General features: G+C 34.0%; 8 protein-coding genes across 15 annotated transcripts in view; 4 read left to right on the top strand and 4 right to left on the bottom strand.

The window, feature by feature from the left end:
* Window positions 1-870: 870 nt before the first annotated feature.
* On the top strand, window positions 871-1,912 carry LOC108971840 (eukaryotic translation initiation factor 3 subunit K). The gene is made up of 3 exons (XM_018938156.1): window positions 871-1,051; window positions 1,134-1,573; window positions 1,633-1,912. Exons 1-3 carry the CDS (start codon window positions 981-983, stop codon window positions 1,785-1,787), a joined length of 666 nt encoding a protein of 221 aa, XP_018793701.1. The 5' UTR covers window positions 871-980; the 3' UTR covers window positions 1,788-1,912.
* A 106-nt stretch (window positions 1,913-2,018) lies between these two features.
* Window positions 2,019-3,638, bottom strand: LOC108971832 (TATA-box-binding protein). The gene is made up of 4 exons (XM_018938143.1): window positions 3,217-3,638; window positions 3,021-3,160; window positions 2,708-2,951; window positions 2,019-2,638 (listed from the first exon to the last, which is right to left on the bottom strand). Exons 1-4 carry the CDS (start codon window positions 3,532-3,534, stop codon window positions 2,360-2,362), a joined length of 981 nt encoding a protein of 326 aa, XP_018793688.1. The 5' UTR covers window positions 3,535-3,638; the 3' UTR covers window positions 2,019-2,359.
* Window positions 3,639-3,958: 320 nt separating this feature from the next.
* Window positions 3,959-5,070, top strand: LOC108971827 (probable cGMP 3',5'-cyclic phosphodiesterase subunit delta). Its single transcript, XM_018938131.1, has one exon. The coding sequence runs from the start codon at window positions 4,111-4,113 to the stop codon at window positions 4,570-4,572; it is 462 nt and encodes a 153-aa protein (XP_018793676.1). The 5' UTR covers window positions 3,959-4,110; the 3' UTR covers window positions 4,573-5,070.
* A 271-nt stretch (window positions 5,071-5,341) lies between these two features.
* Window positions 5,342-6,222, top strand: LOC108971897 (trafficking protein particle complex subunit 4). Its single transcript, XM_018938237.1, has 2 exons — window positions 5,342-5,567; window positions 5,626-6,222. The coding sequence occupies exons 1-2, from the start codon at window positions 5,393-5,395 to the stop codon at window positions 6,108-6,110; spliced, it is 660 nt and encodes a 219-aa protein (XP_018793782.1). The 5' UTR covers window positions 5,342-5,392; the 3' UTR covers window positions 6,111-6,222.
* A 6-nt stretch (window positions 6,223-6,228) lies between these two features.
* On the bottom strand, window positions 6,229-9,085 carry LOC108971889 (kinesin-like protein Klp68D). Its single transcript, XM_018938224.1, has 2 exons — window positions 9,045-9,085; window positions 6,229-8,911 (listed from the first exon to the last, which is right to left on the bottom strand). The coding sequence occupies exon 2, from the start codon at window positions 8,849-8,851 to the stop codon at window positions 6,536-6,538; it is 2,316 nt and encodes a 771-aa protein (XP_018793769.1). The 5' UTR covers window positions 8,852-8,911; window positions 9,045-9,085; the 3' UTR covers window positions 6,229-6,535.
* Window positions 9,086-9,584: 499 nt separating this feature from the next.
* LOC108971766 lies at window positions 9,585-14,698 on the top strand. Of its 5 annotated transcripts, none has more exons than XM_018938040.1 (5): window positions 9,585-9,778; window positions 9,857-10,182; window positions 10,275-10,681; window positions 10,876-12,385; window positions 12,609-14,698. In XM_018938040.1, the coding sequence occupies exons 4-5, from the start codon at window positions 10,900-10,902 to the stop codon at window positions 13,817-13,819; spliced, it is 2,697 nt and encodes an 898-aa protein (XP_018793585.1). In that variant the 5' UTR covers window positions 9,585-9,778; window positions 9,857-10,182; window positions 10,275-10,681; window positions 10,876-10,899; the 3' UTR covers window positions 13,820-14,698. The 5 variants fall into 5 exon arrangements, with proteins under 5 accessions (XP_018793585.1, XP_018793608.1, XP_018793616.1 ...); XM_018938048.1 differs by having other exon boundaries at window positions 9,600-9,684; window positions 9,841-10,182; XM_018938055.1 differs by having other exon boundaries at window positions 9,602-9,684.
* Window positions 14,699-14,762: 64 nt separating this feature from the next.
* On the bottom strand, window positions 14,763-18,986 carry LOC108971746 (putative GPI-anchored protein pfl2). 3 transcript variants are annotated; one of them, XM_018938010.1, is made up of 5 exons: window positions 18,712-18,986; window positions 17,154-17,675; window positions 16,725-17,084; window positions 16,457-16,666; window positions 14,763-16,388 (listed from the first exon to the last, which is right to left on the bottom strand). In XM_018938010.1, exons 2-5 carry the CDS (start codon window positions 17,588-17,590, stop codon window positions 15,638-15,640), a joined length of 1,758 nt encoding a protein of 585 aa, XP_018793555.1. In that variant the 5' UTR covers window positions 17,591-17,675; window positions 18,712-18,986; the 3' UTR covers window positions 14,763-15,637. The 3 variants fall into 3 exon arrangements, with proteins under 3 accessions (XP_018793555.1, XP_018793564.1, XP_018793574.1); XM_018938019.1 differs by having other exon boundaries at window positions 17,154-17,672; XM_018938029.1 differs by lacking the exon at window positions 18,712-18,986 and adding an exon at window positions 17,746-17,767 and having other exon boundaries at window positions 17,154-17,672.
* A 2,119-nt stretch (window positions 18,987-21,105) lies between these two features.
* The window catches only part of LOC108971676 (ubiquitin-conjugating enzyme E2Q-like protein 1), an 8,372-nt gene continuing 6,461 nt past the window's right edge, over window positions 21,106-23,016 (bottom strand). For both annotated transcript variants that reach the window (XM_018937928.1, XM_018937921.1), the window contains 4 exons: window positions 22,054-22,528; window positions 21,852-21,993; window positions 21,431-21,780; window positions 21,106-21,237 (listed from right to left, as the gene is read on the bottom strand). In XM_018937928.1, the coding sequence (XP_018793473.1) occupies window positions 21,153-21,237; window positions 21,431-21,780; window positions 21,852-21,993; window positions 22,054-22,286 (810 nt within the window). In that variant the 5' untranslated portion in view covers window positions 22,287-22,528 and the 3' untranslated portion in view covers window positions 21,106-21,152. The remainder of the gene's footprint in view (window positions 21,238-21,430; window positions 21,781-21,851; window positions 21,994-22,053; window positions 22,529-23,016) is intronic.

Raw genomic sequence — 23,016 nt, 5'->3', positions numbered from 1 at the left:
ACAAAATTAAATTGATAGGCAGCGAGAGGAAAGGAGGGATCAATTTTTCATATATTCATTGATGATCTGCATATATAAAATATAATTGTTATTATGTTATCTATTATCCCCTCTCTTCTCTCACAAAACTCACATGACTTAGAATACATATGTATGTAGCACTCTTATAAATTCAAGGATCATGCTATGCGCGTATGAAGCGATGTGCTTTTTGCTAGGAGATGTAAATTCCACAGCTTTGTGTAGAGGATCAACTTGATTCTAACTCGGTTAAGCACTAAGAGGCAAACACTTTTTAAAATAGAAATCATTCGTAAGCCTCCGTACGAAATTTGCATTGTTCAACGACATCCTATACTCCTTTAGCAGTGACCATTTCGTTCAAAAAGCAACTCGATTTGGGCAATTTTCTTCCATATTCTCAAATTCTTCATATTTGTATATTAAATACAAAAAAATACAAATAAATGAACAAATTATAAATATTATTTGAAACCATTGTATGAACAAGGCCATAAAGGACATTGATCGGAGTTCGGCTAGCCTCCAGCGTTACCACCCCTATTACAAACCAGGAGCTGCCGCAATAAAAGCTTTCATGTATAAACAGACTATTACATTGTAWATTGAAACCGACTGAAGTAAAGTAAGTAAGATATCTTAATACCACTAAAAAAATAATGTACTTATTAACTAAATAAAAGATGGTTTATTCAAATATCTGAAAACAATTCAAATTTGGTATAAATTCTTTCATTTTTTGTGAATTTATACTAACACTATAACTATGGAATGCAGTGTAAATAGTATGTCATCTAKTACAATTCTGTTTAGAACTGCATTATCCACCTAAGCCACTGACAGTTGTTGACGCTCTTTCAATTCTTTCTTTAACGTCAACTTGCGAATTCTGTTTGCGTCGCACTGCTAGATTAATAATTCTTCAAATTATATTGTTAAAAAACATCAAGTGATAGAAAATGTCGCATATGGTGAAAATGGAAAATGGTCAAAGTCAAACTATTCAAGAGATGTTAGGGTGCATTGAACGGTAAGCCCAATTATTACATTCATGCAGGTGGATATCAAAACATAACCTTAAACGCTGATTCTGCTCTTCAATATCATTACAGGTACAACCCGGATCATCTTAAAACGCTGGAAGCTTATGTCGAAGATCAAGCTAAAAATAATACCTACGATTTGGAGGCAAATCTGGCAGTGCTCAAACTTTATCAGTTCAACCCACATATGCTTAACTTCGACATCACATATACAATACTGCTGAAGTGTTTGACAAACCTGCCGCATACAGATTTTGTTATGGCAAAATGTTTATTATTGCCACAACAAATGAAGGACGGCACYGTGCAGACCATAATTGATTTGGCCGATATATTAGAGCGCACAGATTTTACATTGTTTTGGCAGCGTGCTGAAGTAAACCGATCCATGTTTCGTCATATTTCTGGTTTCCATGATTCCATACGTAAGTTCGTATGTCACGTTGTTGGAATAACTTTCCAAACTATCAGGAAGGATTTGCTAAAGGAACTCTTAGGAGGAATTGAAGGTGATGACTGCTGCTGCTTTTTTATAACGTCTATAAAAGAAATATAATTTATATTGCAGATTCAACACTTGATCAGTGGATTAAAAAATATGGTTGGAAACATCAAGGAAATTTAATTGTCATCGCTGTTCAAGATGATAAAATTAAGACGAAAAACATAACTGAAAAGATTGAGTTTGATAACTTGGGTGGTYTAATGGCTCAATGCTTGTAATTACATAAATTTAATTTTCTTTCTATAAATTTATGTATATGTACTTCATGAGAATATAAAGTAAAATTTGTAAGAAAGTGATTTCATGGAGTATTTCTTTTGTTACGAATCGCACACCCATTGAAAGCAAAATCGGTTCTTAAATCCATAATTCTCTTTTAGTTGTGTTGGAAGTGTCATAGAAGTAATCATTTAAATTCTATATGAAATTATAATAAAAATACACGAATATTTTCAGTTTATTTTATATATATTAAACGAAAAGCTAAATTAATTACAAATATTAGAACATGCCGTGTAAAATTAGATTATATTTATATACTACGGCTTATAAACCCGTTGCATCTAAATTTARTATACATACTTATTAAATAAACTATAATATACACTTATCTAGCTTTCCACACATACATTATGTTTAACTTTAATGTATAGAAAAAAAAACTCCCTGATTCATCCAAACACAAATGCATGGTTAGCAACCAAACGTGAGCAGCGAAGTCATTTAATGCAAAATTCTTTTTGCAATTGAAATAAATAACTTCAGCAAAAACAATAAACGAACTGTCATGTTAAGATTGTTTCTTGAACTTTTTAAGAATAGGAAATATCTTGTCGAACGCTTCATAGATTTCCTGGCGTACTTTTGCACCAGTCAGCACCACTTTACCGGACACAAAAATTAGCAGCACTATGCGAGGTCGAACCATTCGATAAATTAGTCCAGGGAATAGCTCAGGTTCATAAGAACTGAAATTGCAATGAGTAAGTACTAGACCTTCCAAGCGAATAGGAAACTTCACATCACAGGAACCGACCATGTTTTGGATTTTGAAATCACGAAATTTGGCCTGCAGAAGTAAAAGTATTTTTTTTTAATTTCCATTTACACATGCATACCATTATCCTCATTATATTACCTGAAATCCCAATTTTTGAATGATACGTGCGTATTTTCTTGCCGCCAATCTAGAGTCATCCTCACTCTTTGCTCCGGTACATACCATTTTACCCGAGGAGAAAATTAATGCTGTAGTACGAGGCTCTCGAATTCGCATAATCACGGCYGCAAAACGCTTGGGATTGTACTCTGCATTACGTGCGTGAAGAGCTATTTTTTTCAAATCCAATTTACAACACAAATTTACTGTTGAAACTATGTTCCTAAAATTTGTAGAAAATTAATAACATATAAATAGATAAATATTTATCATTASGATTATGTATACTTACTGTAGTTGTGGAACAATTCCGGGGTCAGCGGAACCGGGTGTCATTGGTGTCATAGGAGTGGCAGGACCCATTGTCTGATGTATATTGCTTAGATTTTCGGCGCGTTCACTCATCGGTACCATCGGTGACATCAAACTTTGCTGAAGAACATAATAATAGAATTATCGCCCCGATATCTACATAACATATTACTTACTGGTGTTTGTGGTTGCATTAGACTTTGTGGCGCTCCTCCGTTTGTCATTAAGGAACTGGAACTCTGAAACGATTGCATTTGTTTATGCGCCGTCGGCATAGTGGGATGCGAATTGCCAATCATATTAGCATTATTTGTTGTTGCTGGTGAGTTTCCACTGTTCATTAACGACGGCATTCCCATGTGATTTAAGTCATGATTATCCGCGGCAGGGTGATAAACAGGATTAGGCACAATCTGTTGATCTGCATCCATTTGATGAAGAGGTGTTGCGGAAATGCTGGGAATGGAAAACCCAGGACTCAACATTTGATCCATATTTTATTTACTATATTCTACTCAAAGTTATTTAAATACAAATTTATTCACAGTCACAGAACAACTTTACAAAAGTAGGATCCAAACACTTAAATTCCGCTATAATAAAGTAGCGAAGTGTCAATAATTCTTCTAGCATTTTCAGCAATAGGGTGATTCAAATTCAATGAAAAATATTTTTTATATAATAAGCATTCACAACCGAAAGTTGTAATACTATGTTCTGACATTTAAGTCACGGCAGGCTACACAATTTGTATATATTTTTAATTTTTTATATAATTAAATATTTTCATGTCAATTCCATTTATTTATTCTGATAGTTTGACGTAAAACCAAAAATCGTCAATTTAGCAYCACCGTAAGCTCGTGAGGAACGGATCAATACTACTGGCAAGTAATTGTGATCTGCTTAACTCTACAGAAGAAGACGCTAAAATGAAAATACAATAAAAAAAATATAAACGTCAATTGAATTTTTACATTGGTTGTGAGCGAAAAACGAAAATAATTGGATAAGTTATTTATAAATCAGTTGTAAAGTGATATATTTAAACAGCAACAAAGAAAGAAAACATGGGGTCCGAAGACACGGAGATAAGTTCTGGAGATAAAATCCAAAAAGGTTTTCAAATAAATTATATGATTCTTCGTGACGCGGATTCTGGTAAGGTAATATGGCAAGAAAACAAGGACTTCTCTTCACCAGATGTAGAACATGAAGCGCGTGTACCTATAAAAATATTAGATTTAAGAGCCGTGTCTCGTGAAATCAATTTCAGCACTATTGAACCAATGGAAAATTTTCGTCTGGATCAAAAGGTGCTATTTAAAGGACGCATAATGGAAGAATGGTTTTTCGAAATGGGTTGGGTAGGTGCAAACACTACAAATACTTGGCAATCGACAATCGAAGCTGCACCTGAGTCCCAGATGATGCCAGCAAAAGTCTTAAATGGTAATGTCACAATTCAAACAAGTTTCTATGACAACGACACACTTATCACCAAATCAATTGTGCGCCTATACTACATTTAAACAAACAAACAACAATTCACACTCAATCTGCCCACAACTTTGCATTCTTTTCGTATTTCCATAAGACGGGATTTCGAAATAAATACTTGCGGTGACGCATTTAGGCAACTTTGGGACAAGGCTGTTTAACTTTAGTACATATATCGATTAATTAATTTTGAAATTATTCCAAGAAATTTTGGAAATTGTTGTAAATTGTATCAAGCTGATCTATTTAAGAGCCTGCGCATTTGTGTATTGCAATTGTTATTAATTTATAAGTAGATATAAAAAAAAGTGAGGTGTAATAAAAACGTACATTTAATATGTAACTGAAATACTAAACAAAGTGAGTCTTTAATATGTACAATACTTCATATTATATCCATTTCATTCATACGACTTTAATCAAATTGGGTATGCAAAACTAAGTTCTCTAGCTTCAAGTTTATTAACAAATTGAATTTTTGATATGTACGTAGGCTATGCATTCTACAAATTACCTCTCCAACTATTTATTGCCTATTATTATTTAATTTATCTTTAACTTTGTAAATAACAAATTAATAAAAATAAAAATAAGAAAATCGCTTATAAATAAAAAACACGTTTTTTTACTTATGCAATATTTAATCATGTAGGCGGGACCAATTCTTCCTACTTCAGATTGTTTAAAATGTCATTAAGAGGAAAAATATTAAGCTGCTTACGAGGTAAAAGATGCCGATTTACTATGACGAGATATGGCTTTCTTTCATAAGGTTCATTGTGAACATTTTAAAGAGTAAGGTGCAAGAAGAAGAGTAGTGTTAATAAATTGTAAATATAAATAATACYCGAAATGATTATTTATGGAGTGTATATAGTAAGTAAATCCGGTGGTCTAATCTATAATTTGGATAGCAATGTGCCGAGAATAGAACAAGAACGTTCGTTTACGTATCCAATTGATTTAATGCTGGATTATGATCCGAAAAAAATATCAGTAGTATTTAATAGGAAGGATGGAATCAATGGTTTGTGCAATATTATGTTTATATTAATTAAATGTATTATTTAATATTTTGTTCATAGTTGGACATGTTTTAACAGCTGTAAACGGTATGGCCGTGAACGGCAATACGCTTGAAGATGGACGTGACGTGGAAACTATGCTGGAAAACTCCGAAAATTATCCAGTGAATTTAAAGTTTTGTAGACCTAAATTGACAACCAATGAAAAGATTGTGCAAGCTAGTACCTTTTACCCACTATACGCATTTGCAAGTCAACTCAGTCCAGAGCCCAAAAGTTCCGGCATCGAAGTATTGGAGGCCGACACATTTACATTGCACTGCTTTCAAACATTAACCGGAGTTAAATTTATTATTATTTCGGAAACAGGCCTTAGTGGTATGGATATGTTACTCCGCAAAATATACGAACTTTATTCAGACTATGTTTTGAAAAATCCATTTTATGCTCTTGAAATGCCCATTCGATGYGAATTGTTTGAAAACAAACTTAAAGTATTACTCGAGATGGTAGAAAAAACTGGCATAAATAATCTAGATAAATAGGTGCTTCTTTCTATAAGTAACAAAAGTATACCGATATGAAAAAATGCAAATTTTTGTGCGGGGTGCGTGATTTATTTTATTATTGCAAAGCTTATCAAATTAAAAAATGCTAGTATGATTTTTTGTTTCTTATTAATATATTGCACAGTCAATAAAATAATCTTAGAAAATAAAACTGTATAAATAAATGAACACACCTACAACATATATATACGTRTATCAATTATGAGTATTAACTTCTCCTAAGCCGTCTTGTCAAGACTGACCCAAACTTTCTTTAATGAGTTGTAAACCATTCAAAAATAACAATAGGTATCTTCAACTTATCTTAATAACATAATAATAATGATAAAAAGATAATCGATTAAAACATATGTGCTTCTATATGTTAGTTAAACATGATGTTTTGTTTATAACTGTAGTGTCTACTTATTGACCAATCCACGAGCTTTGGGATAAGCTGATGCTGGTTTCTTAAGACCCATACGCCCAGTCGGTGGGCGTCTATTTGAGTCAATAGCAGAACCAGGGGATGCTATRCCACGACCTGGTTTAATATTACGTGCTCCGGCAACTGGCACTGACGCTACGACATTGGGAGTTATARTACTGTTATTAACTGAAGCTAAAGCTGCTGAAGCATTGGCACTAGCATTAATTATATTCTCAAGTCGRCTACGTATGGAATTAGTATGCGAATCAACAATGTCGATGTCGTCGCCGGTTTGCATAGCTTGAGCTAATACTGCTTGCAACGAAGCTGATACTTTTGGAGAACGATATTCCTGTGTGGTGCGACAAGGCATTTCTAGTTCATAAGATACGATATTTTCATTTTTAAAACGTAAAGCACCGGATGCATTGGTTTTAGCTTCCATTAATGCATATTCTGAGATGGGACGACGGTGTTGAGGATAAGAAACCGGACGTTTTGTTAAGCTATTTTGATCCCCTACCATTGGGGTGGTTGAGAATTTCCATTCCTCTTGCTCCTCATCGTATTTTGCTTGGGTATAGAGGCGTTGCTTTACTTCTACTGGTACAAAATTATCTATGATTAATAACTGCCGTTTCAATTCTTTCACAAGTTCATTTTGGGCCATTTCCAATTCTCGTAAATCATGATTATGGTCATATTTACAATCATTAAGCTCCTGTTGTAGAGCMAGGTATTTAGCGTAACACTTGGAAAGTTTTCTTTTCTTCAATTCTACCTCTTGCTCCAAGGATGTAACCGTCTCTCGAATTTCCAATGTAGTCTCCTCTTGCAATTCCAGTTGCTGTTGAATTTCGATTTCACGTTTTTTTCTTTCTGCGATTTCAACAAGCTTCTTCTCAAGTTCTAGTTGTCGTTCACTATATGTATCCAACAAATTTTTTCCACCACGCACTAACTGTGATTCGAGTTCTGCCAATTTAGTAGCCAGTTTAGYTGTCTCAACACGCTCGCGTTCTAATTCTTCATTTGACTTTGCTACTTCCGCTTCATTCTCTTTGTCTGATTCGGGCTCTTCATCACTTTCCTCTAGTTCCAATTGTACAACTTCGTTGCTTATCTTTTCTTTCTTTGGTTTACGTTGTCGTTTCTTGATTATCTTTTCAGTGCGCTGTTGCTTCGGTGCAATCAAGCGCTTCAACCTTTCGATTTCCTCCTGATATTCTTTAAGCTTAGCATCTTGTGGATCTTCATTTTTCACTGGTTTGTTTTGAATAGTTTTAGCACGGGATGCATAGCGTAGAGTAGTTAATGTTTCGTTATAATTATATGCCGATGGACCAATATTGGCAATCATAATTGTTTTCGAATTGCCTCCCAAAGAGTCCTGTAACAAGCGTGTGAGCTTCGAATCGCGATAGGGTACATGCGGTGAATTCTCTGCCAGCGCTGATATTACATTCCCAAGAGAAGATAGCGCAAGATTTATTTTGCTTGCCTCCTTTAATCGTTCTGCAGAAGCACCTGTTTTAGACTGACGTTCACTTCCTGCTAAATCAATCAAATTCAGTTTTCCTACTTTTATTGTATTTGTCTCAATATCACACATCTCTATTCTTATCATGAATATAGCATGCGATCGTGAACTGTGCTCATTCATATTTGTAAAGCCCACAGTGCGATTCTTATTACCAATATGCATTACATTCAGCATATCATCAACACTTTTGCAATTTATGGCATGCAAATTTGGTACATAAACACCAGAACCACGCTCTCGCACTTCTAAATGTTTAGAATTCGGCTTTAATAAATCGCGCAACTCTTCCATGTATATTTCCAAATAGCTAACATCGACGAGAAATTGAAAGTTTTCCGTCCGATTAATGTGTAGCCAAATTTGTTCAAATGTTCTAGGAATGATTCCCTTAAGATCTTCATTACCTCTAACACCTTCCATAGTAAATGTTTTTCCTGTTCCAGTTTGTCCGTACGCAAATATACAGCCGTTAAAACCATCTAGAACAGAACTTACAAGAGGAAAGACGACCTCGTTATATAAGTTGATTTGTGTCGCACATGCATCATACGCTGCATCGTAAGTGAACATTTTGGTTTGCTCTTTATTTGCTTCGGTCAAGTTTGTTATTTCTACGACCCCTCGATTAGGATACACTGCCACCACTTCCTCCGAACCCTCCGATTGTTCTTTGTTGCTTATGGGGCGACATCGAACCACTACTTGCACACACTCATTTGGAGYTTGGCTATTGGCAGTGCCAGGACGTCTTGATCGGGCACTCATTCTATGTCACTTTCAAAACGATTTCGAGAATGAGTCAAAAGTAGTCAAAGTTAATGTTACCTAGAGAACGAAAAAACATATTTAAGTCATTCCATATCGCGACTTTTACTCCATATCTTCAAATATAAAGTTTGTTGTAAATTATTATAAAATAATATAAATATTTGTTTTTAATGTTAAAATATATTTTTACCAAACAATTTAATGTCGTTTGTTGTTTTTCTCACAATTATACTTCAGTTAAAATAAATCGATTAATGTTGACGTAATAGTAAAGAAACAAACACAGGGTGACCGATAAAATTTAATGATTTTTACGCAATTTTGTTTCCTTAAGGAAAATTTTTATGTAAAATTAAGAACAGGAATTAGTTTTTCCAAATTATATTCTTAGTTTTTTTCCAATTATTAAATATAGTTRTGAACCAAAGATCAATCTAGCATACTATAAAAGAAATGTTAAATCTATTTAAACATGAACGTTTATAGACCGTCCTGGTAATATAAACCTTAACCGTTTTATAGGAGCAGAGGATCAGATTAAATAGATCCTTGTGAGTCGTAAGCCTTGGCGAGACATCATATGTCGTCTTTAAAACCACAAATGTTATTCGTCGTTATTTTATTATTTATAAAATAAATAAATGTTCTTTTATTCAAAACACTCTGTGGCAATTCATTACCACTGAAAAGTTTTATTATTTATTTTATTTTTTTTTTATTTTTTTGAAAAATATAGTTTTGAATGAAATATGAAATCCGCAAGAGAAATTTTCCAGTTGCTTTCCAGAGCGCAAAGAAAATTGAAACTTAAGTCTCCTAAGTTCCCAATTGTGAGTTTAATGTGAAGTGAAACAACCAACTCAAATGTAYCTCAAAAGTGATTGTTGTGTAAATAAAAACAATTGTGATTCTTGAATCAAATAAGTTGGTTAAAAATGTTTAATATTATGTTATACATTTCACAATTGCAATAATTTATACATTAGGAAATTTATACATTAGGAAATTATTTATACGTATCTCAAAGGAGCAGCACAAGACATCCGAGAATCAAGATTTCAATTAAATGATAAACTGGATTTGTCGATGTAGCAAGAAGAAGGGTGAGAAGAAACAAATTGGCGGCGCCAATTGTTTCGTTGGAGCACTGAAGCAAAGCGGTAGRGGGTGTATAAAGATCGAGCGTTGCTCGCGCTGTGCGGTTCGTTGCTCGGTTTTCGCCTTGGCAGAGCGTCCAATGTACTGCGGATTTTAACGTTCAGTGGTTGTTTGGTTTTGCCCCGGTTGTTTGACGCACGCTGCGCGGCAAGAAAATTGTTGTGGCAGTAGTGAGTTTGTTTTATTTTTACTTTAATATTTTTATTTCGCCACTCTTTTATATATATTTTTCTTTGAATTTTCGTTCGCATATCGCCTRAAGAAAAACAAGTTAGCACGCAATGGCATGGCTATATGTTGGCAGTGCTTGATTCAGTGGGCACAGGTAAAATCTTCACGGAAAAAATAATATCAAAAGCATTAATAAAACAACAAAAAGCAGAGCTAACTACGTGAGTGGTTTCGGTTTGTAGACGGTGAACTTTTATTTTTTTTATTGCTTGGGTTCGTGCTGCTTGGGTGATTCAGCCTCGAGATTAAGACAAGCATAGTCTGCAGTAGCGAAAAGAAACTACGTTCAACATCTCAGCAGCAGGCAAAAAATTTGCCTTCGTGCAACAAAAAAGACGAGTTCGTAGACGGTATCATCAATTGTGGCAAAGGCAAAGCTAGAAAATCGCACGGTTAAATGAAAAATACATATTTATATTGAATATGCCTCTCGCTGTGGTAAATATAATTTCTTCTTAACTGAAAACATGTATGTACATATATAAATATTCCAAAAATAAAATAAATATCAAAAAAAAATTGTATAAACATAATAAGTAATAATATTTTTATTAGATTATTTTTTATTAATATTTATAGGATATTATTTTAAAAATTTAATAATTTATTATAATTTTATTTGTTTTATTTAGTACGTGCAAATATATAAATAAGTAATGGAAATCCTCATGAAACTAAAATGTTCACCATCTGTACCGAACCACGGCAACAGCACCACACACTCTACTCTCAAAGTCGTTGACCATCATCATCAACTAACTCAGCAGCACGCAACATTACCAGCACCCGTAACAACAACCCCACCAACACTCATTCGCTTGCCATCACAAACAAACGTAACTTATGGGTCCCCACCATCATTGCCGACAATCGCTATTCAAACCCTACCCAGTGTACCATCCAAAAGACCATGTTTGAATTATTCAAAGTCTTTGGAGTGCTGCAACATTACCGCTACCCAACAGGGAATTGAAATATTTAGCTTACCATGGGATCAGCAAGGTCGCCGGAACGTTACATACGAAGTTTCAATGCAAAAACCTCCATCTTGTTGCTCAGATATCAACGCCAGCAATTTGTACGAAACACCTGCTTGTTGTAGTACGTACGGCACAGTTTCGACTGCATCTCATTCAACTGGCACGCCGCAACTAGCTCAACTCCCGCCACTACAGCAGGCACCTACAATGCATCCTCCTCCATTGTCGTTCCAAATTGCTTCTTCTGAAGATTTGTCCGAAAATGATTCAATGGCAGATTTAGATACACATTACGAATATAAGGAACCTGAAGAAAACTTTATCTCGATAGAAGATACTAAAATAAAAGGTTTTTTGGTAAAAATTGGCCGCGAATGTGCTTTGCAGAAAAGGAGACAAAAACCTAGAGATCGTGTAATTGAATATGTTCATAAATCACCAGAGAATCAAGTGGATTTTGAAATTATTGATTTAGATGATGAGGATGACCGGGAAGAGCTTCGACAAATAATGCATCAGGTGGAAAAARACACTCTTAAAAAAGATGTACAACGTGATGTTCAGCATATCGCTATGTCGGATTTAAATATGTCTACCAAGAGTCGAGATAAATGCAGAGCCAGACTCAAATCTCCATGTATTAGCCTTATTCCAAAGAGTCCGCCCCTTACATCAAAATCTGCGAAGGTGATTCCTCAGCAGAAAATCGAACTCTCTAAGGAACGTATAATTGCACATATAGAACTCTCTGATACCAGTGACTCTGAACCAGAACAATGCGAAAATATAACTGAGAATATTCGGAGTACAGAAAGTGCAGTGGCTGTGGTTGGATTCAATAGCGATGATGATGAGGATGAGCTATCGTTCGCAGCTGCAGCTGTTACTTGTGAACTGGAATGTGACGATGATGACATTGATAACATTGAGAAAAATTCCGACATTGCAAAGACAAGTACAAATATTTCAAGCAACGAAGTTGTTGTCCTGCATTCAGACGACGAAAATWTTGAGTCCATCGATAAACCAGAAAAAGGACAAGAATTGAATTGGGAAGATATAGATAGACGTGAAAAGGGTCGACAATTTTTCGAATGTTATTTATGTGGCAAAAAGGTGCAATCAAGTTATAATTTGAGAAGGCACATGATGATACACACAGGTATGAACGAGAAAGTATTGTTTGATTTATACTATAAATAATTAAATTATTTTTTAAATGGGAGTTGTTATTATTATGTTATATATTTTCTATTCTTTCACAAACTTAACAACTTTCAAACTTATTAAATTTAATTTTTACTCTAGTCGACAAATGAATATACATACATACATACATATGCAATTTTGTTAAATTTTATTGAGGTTTTTCTTCGCAATCATAGGTGAACGTCCATTTGGTTGCGATATGTGTGATCGGAGATTCCGTGAGTTCAGTGACCTGAAGAAACATCGCCGCCGACACTCAAACGAAACAAATTTCGTATGTATGGTATGTCGTGTGAAACCTCCCATGATTCAAGATTCAACACGTTGCAATGATTGCGATTCGAAGACGAGTGCAATAACAGCAGCAATGCGACCTCAACTTTCCGCGTCACCTTCTTTACCAGATACACCACAAACACCATCGTTACCAATGCCCACGCTACCACCCCCACCACTCACGGCAAGGCCTTCGCTATCTACTGACAGATTCCATGATACATCAACAATAACAAGTTACACCTTAATTGAAAACTCCGCTGAGACAAGCAACAAGGAAACGCCCAAAACTATAGGAAAAATTACACTAGATCTTGAAGATTCTACCTCTTCCCCGAAGCGCTCAAGTTCTACACCTCTGCCTAGCGYAGATATGCCGTCCTTAGTGCCTATAAATGCCCCGTTTACAGTTAATAAAACAGCTCCAACTAGTACTCAATTGTTGCTTGACAATATCCCTGTGGTTCATCGACCCAACTATAATCAGTTAGGTATTGTAACTCGGAAAGAATTTCCTTGTCCACTGTGTCAGCGTCCATTTGGTACGCGCCACAATCTAAAGCGTCACTTCATGATACATACGGGCGAAAAACCATTTTCTTGCAATAAATGCCGTAAACCGTTTCGAGAATACTCAACCCTAAAGAAACATATGGCGACCCATCAACGCGATCGCTATTATAAATGCCTTCATTGTCCAAGGAAATATCGTGACTACTTGGAGTATAGCGGGCATAAAAAAACTCATACAAACGAGGAAGACGATGAYGATGATGACGACATGAATTTTGATCAGCAACAGTTGAGCTCGTCCAGCACCACGTCCAGTCCACAAAAGAAAGTAAAAATAAGTTGTGACAGTAGTTACGATTCAAACGAAGAAGACTCGTCCAGTGAAGACTGGTTGGAGTGTTGCGAGTGTAAGCAACGTTTCACAGAAATCGAGTTGTACACTAAACATTTGAAAGAGCACGATCCTATGGTGTATCTCTACGAATGCTATATCTGCAAAAAGACTTTTGAGCAGCGTGATGAGCTAATCGAGCATGTGAGCGCTTGCAAGGAAGAGTTGCGCGAAACAGCATTGCAACGTGCTAAATGTTTCAATTAATATTTGTAGTTCTTCCAAAAGTGATTTAACTATGCAATATATGACCTACAAAAATGAATGTTAATACTCCAGGCGAATTAGTCTGTCTCCAATCACCAATTTAGATTTGGAAATATATAAGGTATTTAAGGTATTTAAAGTACTTAAAATTTTCTATAAAATTGTGTTATTACAAATTACTGTTATACCCAGCAATGAAAATACAGTTTAACTGTTAGACTTTTCATAAAGCAGAGATGGTTTATACATGAAAATTTGTCTAATTGTATTCCAGTGACATTCCAATATAGTATTTGATTTTATATTTATATGTATTTGTTTATTTATCTAGTTAGTAGGATTCAAAATACCTTCCCCAACAAATTGAAAAGTAGAGTATGATGAGATTGCATATGATAAGATATAAGAATACCTACATATATAATACAGTAATGAAGCTGAAGTAATGCAGCTAAAGGTATCTAGTTTGACAAACAACTTTGAATCAAAGCTGTTTAATATAATGGAACGATTTTTGTAATTAAAAATATGTATTCGGTTGAAATATTGGTCATTAGTTGTTAGGTTGTTATGTCAAAATTCAACATATAATATCTTAACGATTTGATCCGATTTTAGTGCAATAAGTTCTCAGTGGATGTATTATTAGTTAAASTTTTTACTCCCATGTTCCTTAAACGGACAGACATACAGCTTTCACATTGTACTTTTTTCCCTCAGTCTCGAATGCTCTCATTTTTAAATATAAAAAAAAAAAATGAAAAAGCTTGTGATTCTCGACAAACCYTTTGGTATAAAATTAATGATAAGAATATATTTTTTAGAAATACTATAACTAGACTAGGAAAACTATATATTTATACCGCGTTTATACGTATGTACAACATGATATTGTAAATTCTTTATAAAATAAATTACTCATATTTTATTGAATTTAAAATCGTATTTATTTTGTTTCTTAAAGTTACACGAAGCAAATTAAGTGATATTTTATGTGTGATCCTTTGATCCTTTGCAGACATCGCAACATTTTAACTATAGATCATAAGTAGTTAGTCGTAGATCAGCTAATATATTTTCTAAATTCGCAAGTATAAACACCATTTATGAGTTATAGGAGCTACAAAGTCATTAACAATCACGACGACAATTATAGGATTTAGCTAAATATTCACTCAAGAAATATTATAAATATTTTAAAAACACAAATGTTGTATCTTGCAATTCAGTCCAAGGCTTGCCTTTAGTCAAAAATTATTTAACCCATATGCGATTGACTATTCAATTTGTTTTACAAAACAATCATGTATTGGTAATTAAAGTGTCACGCAATTTAATAAATATATTTCATAAATCAGATATCAAATATACCAAACAAAAAAGAAACAATTTTCTTCATATCAGTAAGTGAAATTCACTTTTTGTTTACATAAATTATTCTAATTTATATACATACATACATTACAGACTTAAATAACAGTAATTACTAAATGAAAATGAAATGAAACGACTGCCAAATACTCAGACTGATTAACAGACAAAACAATTGGAGCAAGTGGACTATGACATGAATTAGAAAAGACAACTAAACTCTACAAAAATGAGTTGATAACAATAAATGATGGCGGGAGAACATATTTATATCAACTTAAAACCAACTTTTTTTTTCTGAATTCCTAGTACTTTAATGCCAACTAACTTTGTAATATCAAGGCAAAAAAAAAAAAAAAAATTTCGAGAAAACAAAAAACAGAACAGAAATCCTCCTCGATCAATTACAACTTAATTTATTGGGAAAACGGACAAGCTCTCGCTTATTTACGAACCACTTGTGCATGATGAAGAGATAAGGTCCGATGCGCTTACTGTTAGCGTAGAGGCGTTAACGTTGGTGCTAGTTGCGTTAATACTTTCGGTTGGTTCGCTACTTATACTGCTAACAATGAATTTCTTATTACCAGTTAAACCCTGTTTGTTGATGTAAAAGCTTTTTTGTACTGCCAGCGGACTTGTGCTAATATCATCAACGTTCAGTCTATTAAGGAAGCTTGCAGCTGCTTTGGAGGCGCTGTCGCAGGAAGATGACTCGATGCTAATGYTGGAGCAACCCCCGATGGACGATGTCTCACTCTTCATGTCATCCAACAAGGTAGCATCATCCTGTATGTCAGTGGTCATTGCTTGAACTTCACTGCCTGTATTTGTATCTACACTGCATCCAGAAGAACCACTGGTTGTTGAAATTCTGTTATTTCTAAGTTTCTCGTTATTATATGYCACTGAAATCCCTTCATCCATTCCYCCATTTCCAATGCACATTGGCTCGCTGCCACCAGATATGGAGGAAGCCGTTGAAGAGCCAGAGGAGCATATCCCAGAGGTAGTTGTTGATTCGATGATCCCGCCACTTACACTGCTGCTAGGTGATGAACAAGCTGAGTTGTTATTTGTATTATTGGTGCATAACTTCGATATGAATAGCTTTGGTGTTATTCGACCATCGTATGTTCCAGAATCCGGGCTGGGGCATATTGAAGATGGTGATTGGCAAACTGGTGAAGAACCTCGACTGAAAAATTTATTGTAATTATATGAATATGAAATGCGTTGAAATATTGCAAAATAAATAAATCTTGCCTCTCCGTAAATATTTTCTTCAGAGGTGGTTGAGAATATACATTCCAATTACTTCCAGTACCACCACCATCATCCAGCTCAAATTTGCGCTTGACGGGTCCTAATTGTGATGGCCGCATAGCGATTGGTGACATTGATCGTCTAGTAGCGAAAGTACGTCTTGTTGGTGAAGGTGACAAACCGTATGGTAGCCTCATCCCGGCACGGTTACTGCAAATATGTTTACATTTATAAAATACTATTACGATTTTTCATATAACAAACATACTTTGTTGGGCTTGGACTCGAACAACTCGTAACTCCAGATGGCAAGGAAACCTGAAGTGGATTACTTAAGTCCTCTGATTTACAGGACCAATTTTCGGCAACCAAAGTCAAGTCCTCCCAACTTTGGGACATTTGCATGGCACTATGTAATTCACGTTCATGATTTGCTTCGCGAGTATTTAACATGTCTACGCATTCTTCTTGTCTTAACTGGGAGACACGTGGAGTGAGACAAAGTGGCAAGCCATTTACTGCAGTCGAGTTGCCTCCAACGTTAGCTGCCCCATGAGGAGTGTAACTGGCCGAGTAACGTCGGGCACGGGGTGCGAATATGTTAAACACTGGCGCCGGTGAAACTTCCCTAAAATTAATTAGATGAAATATATGTTAGTTAAACGTCTCTTTATCATACTTCCAATCAAATAAATACCTGGAGGAAGGATTTGAACGAGGTATACCAATATGTATATTGTGTCCAAAGTTGTTTACAGTTGATACGTCGCCAACCGCCTCCCGTTTGTTAAAAGTTTGATGTTTTATAGGTGTTGATAAAGCCTCTTTTGGGTTATTTACACCTACAGGATTCGATGTATTTCCAACATTTCGCATGGCCATAGCTGCTGCAGCGGCTCGAGTAGTCATTGATGTAAAAGAAGAGCCAGCGGGCAAAATTGGCACGCTCAAACAACGTTTTAGTGTTTTGCTGTTATTTAATTGTATAGTTAAGCCAGAAGTATTTTCAATTTCCACGCTTTGGTCAGAACTTTTACCAATCTTGGTTGTTGATTCTGCGGAGTTTTTAATTAATTCTGAACTTATTGTTTGTGGAGGTCCATCAGCTGTTTCAATTATTTCTCCTACATCCATTGTAGGTGTGCTATTTGTGTTCTTTTTATAGTTTTGATGTATGACACGCTGCTGTCACTTAAATAATGCTCACAGATATTTTCTGCTGAAATATTTAATGAAAAAACCGAATTATTTCTGGGATTATATACGACTACACAAATAATATTGGGCACCTAGATGAGGGTATACACAGGCTACCATTCGGTCGGTTCTCAACCTGCTAAGCTGTTATTTTACACCCGACCCCTCTCATATATTCAAAGTGTTTCGTTGAAGGTAGTGTTGCCACACGTTTTTTTTTTATATTTGTTTCAGGTGATTTTTAACACATATAGCTAATGATGGAAATGCTATTAAGAAAAAAATATTACTGTTCCTTAAGGAAACAAATACGCTGAAAAAATATTCATCGGGTTTATTTATAAAAATAAACTAGTTTTAAAATTGTTTTAAGTTTATTTAAAACTGTACGAATAAGGATTAGAAAACACATTCGGTTCAAACTTTATTTCAAATAAAATATTTTTAGATTTCTTAAATAAAATGTACTACTGAATGGTAGTATGTATTACACCATGATCTTAGTATAAACATATACATATGTACTAGCCGGATAGGGCATTATTCGAATAATAATCCGCATAGTCGCTCTTAGTAAGCGTTCAATTTCTAAAAAAAAAGGTTCTACATGTATAGTTTGTAAAAACTTTGCAGTATATACGTACACAGACATTTTAACAAATATAAAACAAGCAAAAATCAAAGGCTGCTTCAAACAATTTTCATTTACTCAAATACCTACGACTATTCGAATAGTATTAATCGGTTAATATTCTTATGGATGGTTACAAAYTTAACAATCGGTTTTCAGGTTATTCGAATAATTTTAAAGATCCCGGATATATTCGTATATCTAAAGTTGGAGATTTTTAAAAGGAATTCTCCAAATGATGGCAACACTCTTTACATTGACGAATGTCAATTGATTTCGTGTGGCGAGCACCATTTTCAATTATTAATATCTCCACAAATATATGCTTAAACCATTAATTTTTAATGTTTTTAGTAACTCCACAGAATATATTTTAGAATGCTTTAATTTATTTGAAATTCTTTAAACAATTGTAGTAGAAATTTACCTGTATAATGTTATCCTTTCTCCGTCTTTGCTTACGCACACGCACAAAATCTTTCTCGTAAATACGTAAAATATCCGACCACACGAATTTCACTGGTAATTTTCACTGTGTAATCGCATAGTTCTTTTCATAAAAATTATTCAAATCTCTCACACAATATTCAAAAAATGGTTAATAACTAAAATCCGTAGAGAACTTGCACGATTTAATTACTTTTTTCGCCTTTGAAAAATGTGAAAATTTTGTGGCTGCTGACATCTCTGCTGCTTATTGCAGTCACTCATAAACTTCTATAATACAGTGGCTCTCAAAATGTCAATATTTGGTTCCGTTCGAAGCTTGATTAGAATTCAGCAAATTTAAAATGCTTTGTTCGAATATAARTGCGGGTTAAATTGGTGAATGTACAGAAAAATCATTTGGCTAAAAATTTATCTAACCGATACTCTTTGGTAAGCTGTTATTATGACACAAGATATATTATTTTCATTGTTCTATAAAAATTGTATAGCTAAGAAAATACTGAGTACTAGTACCAAAGCTAGTAGTGACCTATAGAATACAACTGCAAATCCATATRTATGCATATATGTGTATGTATGTATACGCATAATTGTAAATACATTTCCAATATTTCAATATTCTGCTTTAGATTGGACAGATCACTAATATTTCAATAAATAGCAATAAAAATTGTTCAGCAGCCGCATACAGATAACGTTCCTAATAAAAAATAAAACGCATTTTTTACTTTTAGCAAAAAATCGCTGCRTTAAGGTGTGGTAGCACACATTTTTAATTTTTTTTGGAATCTATCACGATTTTTGAGTAAAATTAGAACTGATCAATAAAACATTTAATAGAAACATTGCCAGAAATTGTCAATATCGGGGGCYTTAAGTATCGCGTTAGAGTTATGATGCCCTTTTCAACTTATAGAGTAGTAATCACATCAATATGTATGTAGTTGTGGTTAATTTAATAAAAACTTACCATTTAAGAAAGAAAAATGCTTTTATTTATTACACATAGAGGTTTATTAAATTGTTTTGAACATACGAATGCTTACATGCATATATGGTATAGTATATGATTTTTTATTGCAAAACATCGCGCAATACTGAATAATATTTTCGTACAGCAAATTTTTAAGAACATAAACAATTTTACAACCGAATTCACAAAGAAAAGTATGCCGAATTTAATGCTACACGTAAACAGTTTAGTCTGTGTAAAGTATTTTAAAGTAATTAAATTAATAAAAATATAATATTTATTGTAGTATGTACTATATGTATACATGTTTAAAACAGAGAAATAGTAAAGTATATAACARCCGGTAGACCTATTTTAGATGCCTTTAGATTCAATCAAATTATTTTATGCATTTGRCGGTTGTTTGTGAAAACAAGCGTCAGAAACACTTCCATAAATATTTAGATTTATTGCATATTATTCCTAAAAGTGTATATAATTAATAAGTGTTTACATACTAATAGTCTTCGGAGTCAACATAAATAAATTAAATTATTTTAACTATGTATATAAAAAGTAATTTTTTGGTAATAAATTCAGTATCTATGAAATCACAAAACATTGGTTTCTCCAAATCTATAACACAGCCTGCTTAATTAATATACATATATTGATGTATTTTGTTTTAATTCAAATCTTAACTAAAATTTTGAACTCTTGTGTTTCATGCAAAATGTTGGTAAACCACTTCTGCAGCTTTACCCTGCAAAGTGAGTCCCTTCCTAAATCAAATAATAATTGAATAAACCCAGGAAAATTAGAATAATTTTGACTTTCTCGACCATAAATATTAGTATCTATAAAATAATTGCCTAAAATAAAAATGCCACCTATACACGTTTAGCATTCAATTCAAAGATCGGAACACATTCAAACAGTTAATTTAGTTTACATTATAATTAATTTATTTTTGATTTTAGTATTTACATTTCTAAGTTGTTTCTGGATGGTTTCCGGTTTATTTGCGAACACGCGAATTGATAAATTTACCATATTGTAGTTAGTGTATATTATCTTACGTGGTGTTTTATAAAAATCTTATTCTATCGCCATTTTTTGCAGAAAAAAATAAATAAACATGGAAGGTATGTATATTTATAATAAGCTATRTGTTTTATATACCATATATATTGTATGTATGAGCAAATCGTATTGGTAATACAATTACAAATACTTTTACTTAAAAACGAATTATCTTTTTGTGGCAGYTTCTTAACGAAAATCGAAAATACTGAGTTCAATAAATGTTTAAATATATGTGTGTACTTATGTATGCCTAATAAATAAACTTAATTATGAGTATACTTTGGTCACAGCAAAGGACCAGAACTGCATTCTTCTTTGACATTTGTGTTTTTGTTTTCTGACACCACTTGTGTACACAGATGTAGCAAGTGTATGGCCATTCAACCGTCAGAAAGTGCTGGAGTTACCCAGCCATATTTTTCGTGTGTTTTTACCAATGAACGGAATGCTTCCTCCGCAGTTCGTCTGTTAAAATAACAATAATAAAAGTTATTTTGATACATTTTGGTCATATGTGTATTTTGTCATAGACTTAGAAGAAATTAACGAATTTCTGCCGAATTTCTGCCGTTACAACAACAACAACAAGAAATTAACGATTTGAAATGGAGTATTTAATGGAGGAAATTATGTGAGATGTCTGTGCATCTTTACTCACCTACTAAAATCTTTCGAACCCTTTGTTTTTCGTACAATACGTCCCTGTCCCTTAACCAAGCTCGCTGCAAACTGCATTAAGACCGCCTCTACAGTGTACGCTGAGGCCCAACCGCGTGGCGTTAAAAGTTCCATGCAAATAGCTCCACCTTCCATTACGAACCCCTTTTCGATTCTCGGTTCGACTACTCTCATAAAAGGCGGTGCGAATGGGAATTTATCGGGAAATACAAGATGCAGGAGTATAAATGGAATGTTCATCTCAGCCATGTCTTTCGCTAATTTCGAATCTGGATCGACAATATGAAGTCGTGCGTACCACTCATACAGATTGTCGTTTATAAGTTCCACCTGTGGCAAAAACATTCATCGCATATCATAATATTAATAACTCAAAATTATCCATATAATTGTTTGTTTACCGTGAATATTGGGTCGTTTTTACTATTGTGCACTTTTTGTATTTCCTTATATTCTTTCATTAGGCGCCGTGCCCGAATACTGTGATCGGGAACATGTTGAACATTGACTGACATAACCATTCTACTTGTAGCTGGTGAAACTCTGAAAAAAGCAAATTTCACTTTAAATAATTTACAAAAAAAATTATTTATCGTTATGTACCTGTTATCCTGTCGACGTAGACGTCTACCCGGCGATTCAGCTACGACACCGGCGCCTAGGGCATTACCGTTTGAATTCTTCGCCGCCACATTGCCGCCGACATTTCCTCCAGAGCTATTCCCACTTGCGCTAACCGCAGCGTCAGCCGTTTTATCACCACTGCCACTGCGACTTCTACTCTTGTTGAATTTTCGTATAGCCGCKGTCACTTTCTCCTTAAGACGGGACGACATTTTTCAATTTTGCACTCCGCTATTTTTATTGTTACTGTTATTTAACTTAAGTCTTTTGTTCTTCGGAGTAGGTGTTGGAACCGCCCACAATTGATACTCTAGATTTTCGGTGGTTTTCTAGCAGTTTTCGATTGGTTGCTCAGTTCCACATTCTCATTTGAGCACTTCTGTTTCTTCAATCTTTCAGTCTTGTACCTATAACACTTTTCATTATGAGAAATTCAAATTGTKCCACAATGCACCTGGGATAGAAAGAAAATTTAAAATCAAAACATTATATTAGAGGTAAAAGTTTAGTAAAAGGTAATTTAGTAAGATGAAGCTAATTTTATTTTTACCATGAAAAATTATAATTCAATTCTACAATTTGACGTCTCCAGAAATTTTTTTTTTTTTTTTTTTTGTGAAAAGAGAGAAAAAAGTAAAATATATAAGAAAAACTAAATTAATTGTCATTAATACTGCATAAAACCATTTTCGGTTTAGGTATATACTCAGATTAAGCTTCAGACGTGAAAATTATAATAAATTATTGTTGGTTCGTTGATAGATCAGGGAGATAATTAAGTATGTTTGATGAGTGTGATCGCATTCCCAAAATAGTCGATAAAACTCAAACAAAAGAATAACAAGCAAATGCACTCACATATGCAAAACAATATTTATAAAAATGCGAAATTAAACGTTTTGTAATTAAAACTAGCATAAGTTTATATAATAATCGAGATGG

This window comes from Bactrocera latifrons, unplaced genomic scaffold (genome assembly GCF_001853355.1).
Source record: "Bactrocera latifrons isolate USDA-ARS-PBARC rearing strain unplaced genomic scaffold, ASM185335v1 scaffold_109, whole genome shotgun sequence".
Classification (NCBI taxonomy): Eukaryota; Metazoa; Arthropoda; class Insecta; order Diptera; family Tephritidae; genus Bactrocera; species Bactrocera latifrons.
This window is presented reverse-complemented; position numbering and strand designations above follow the sequence as displayed.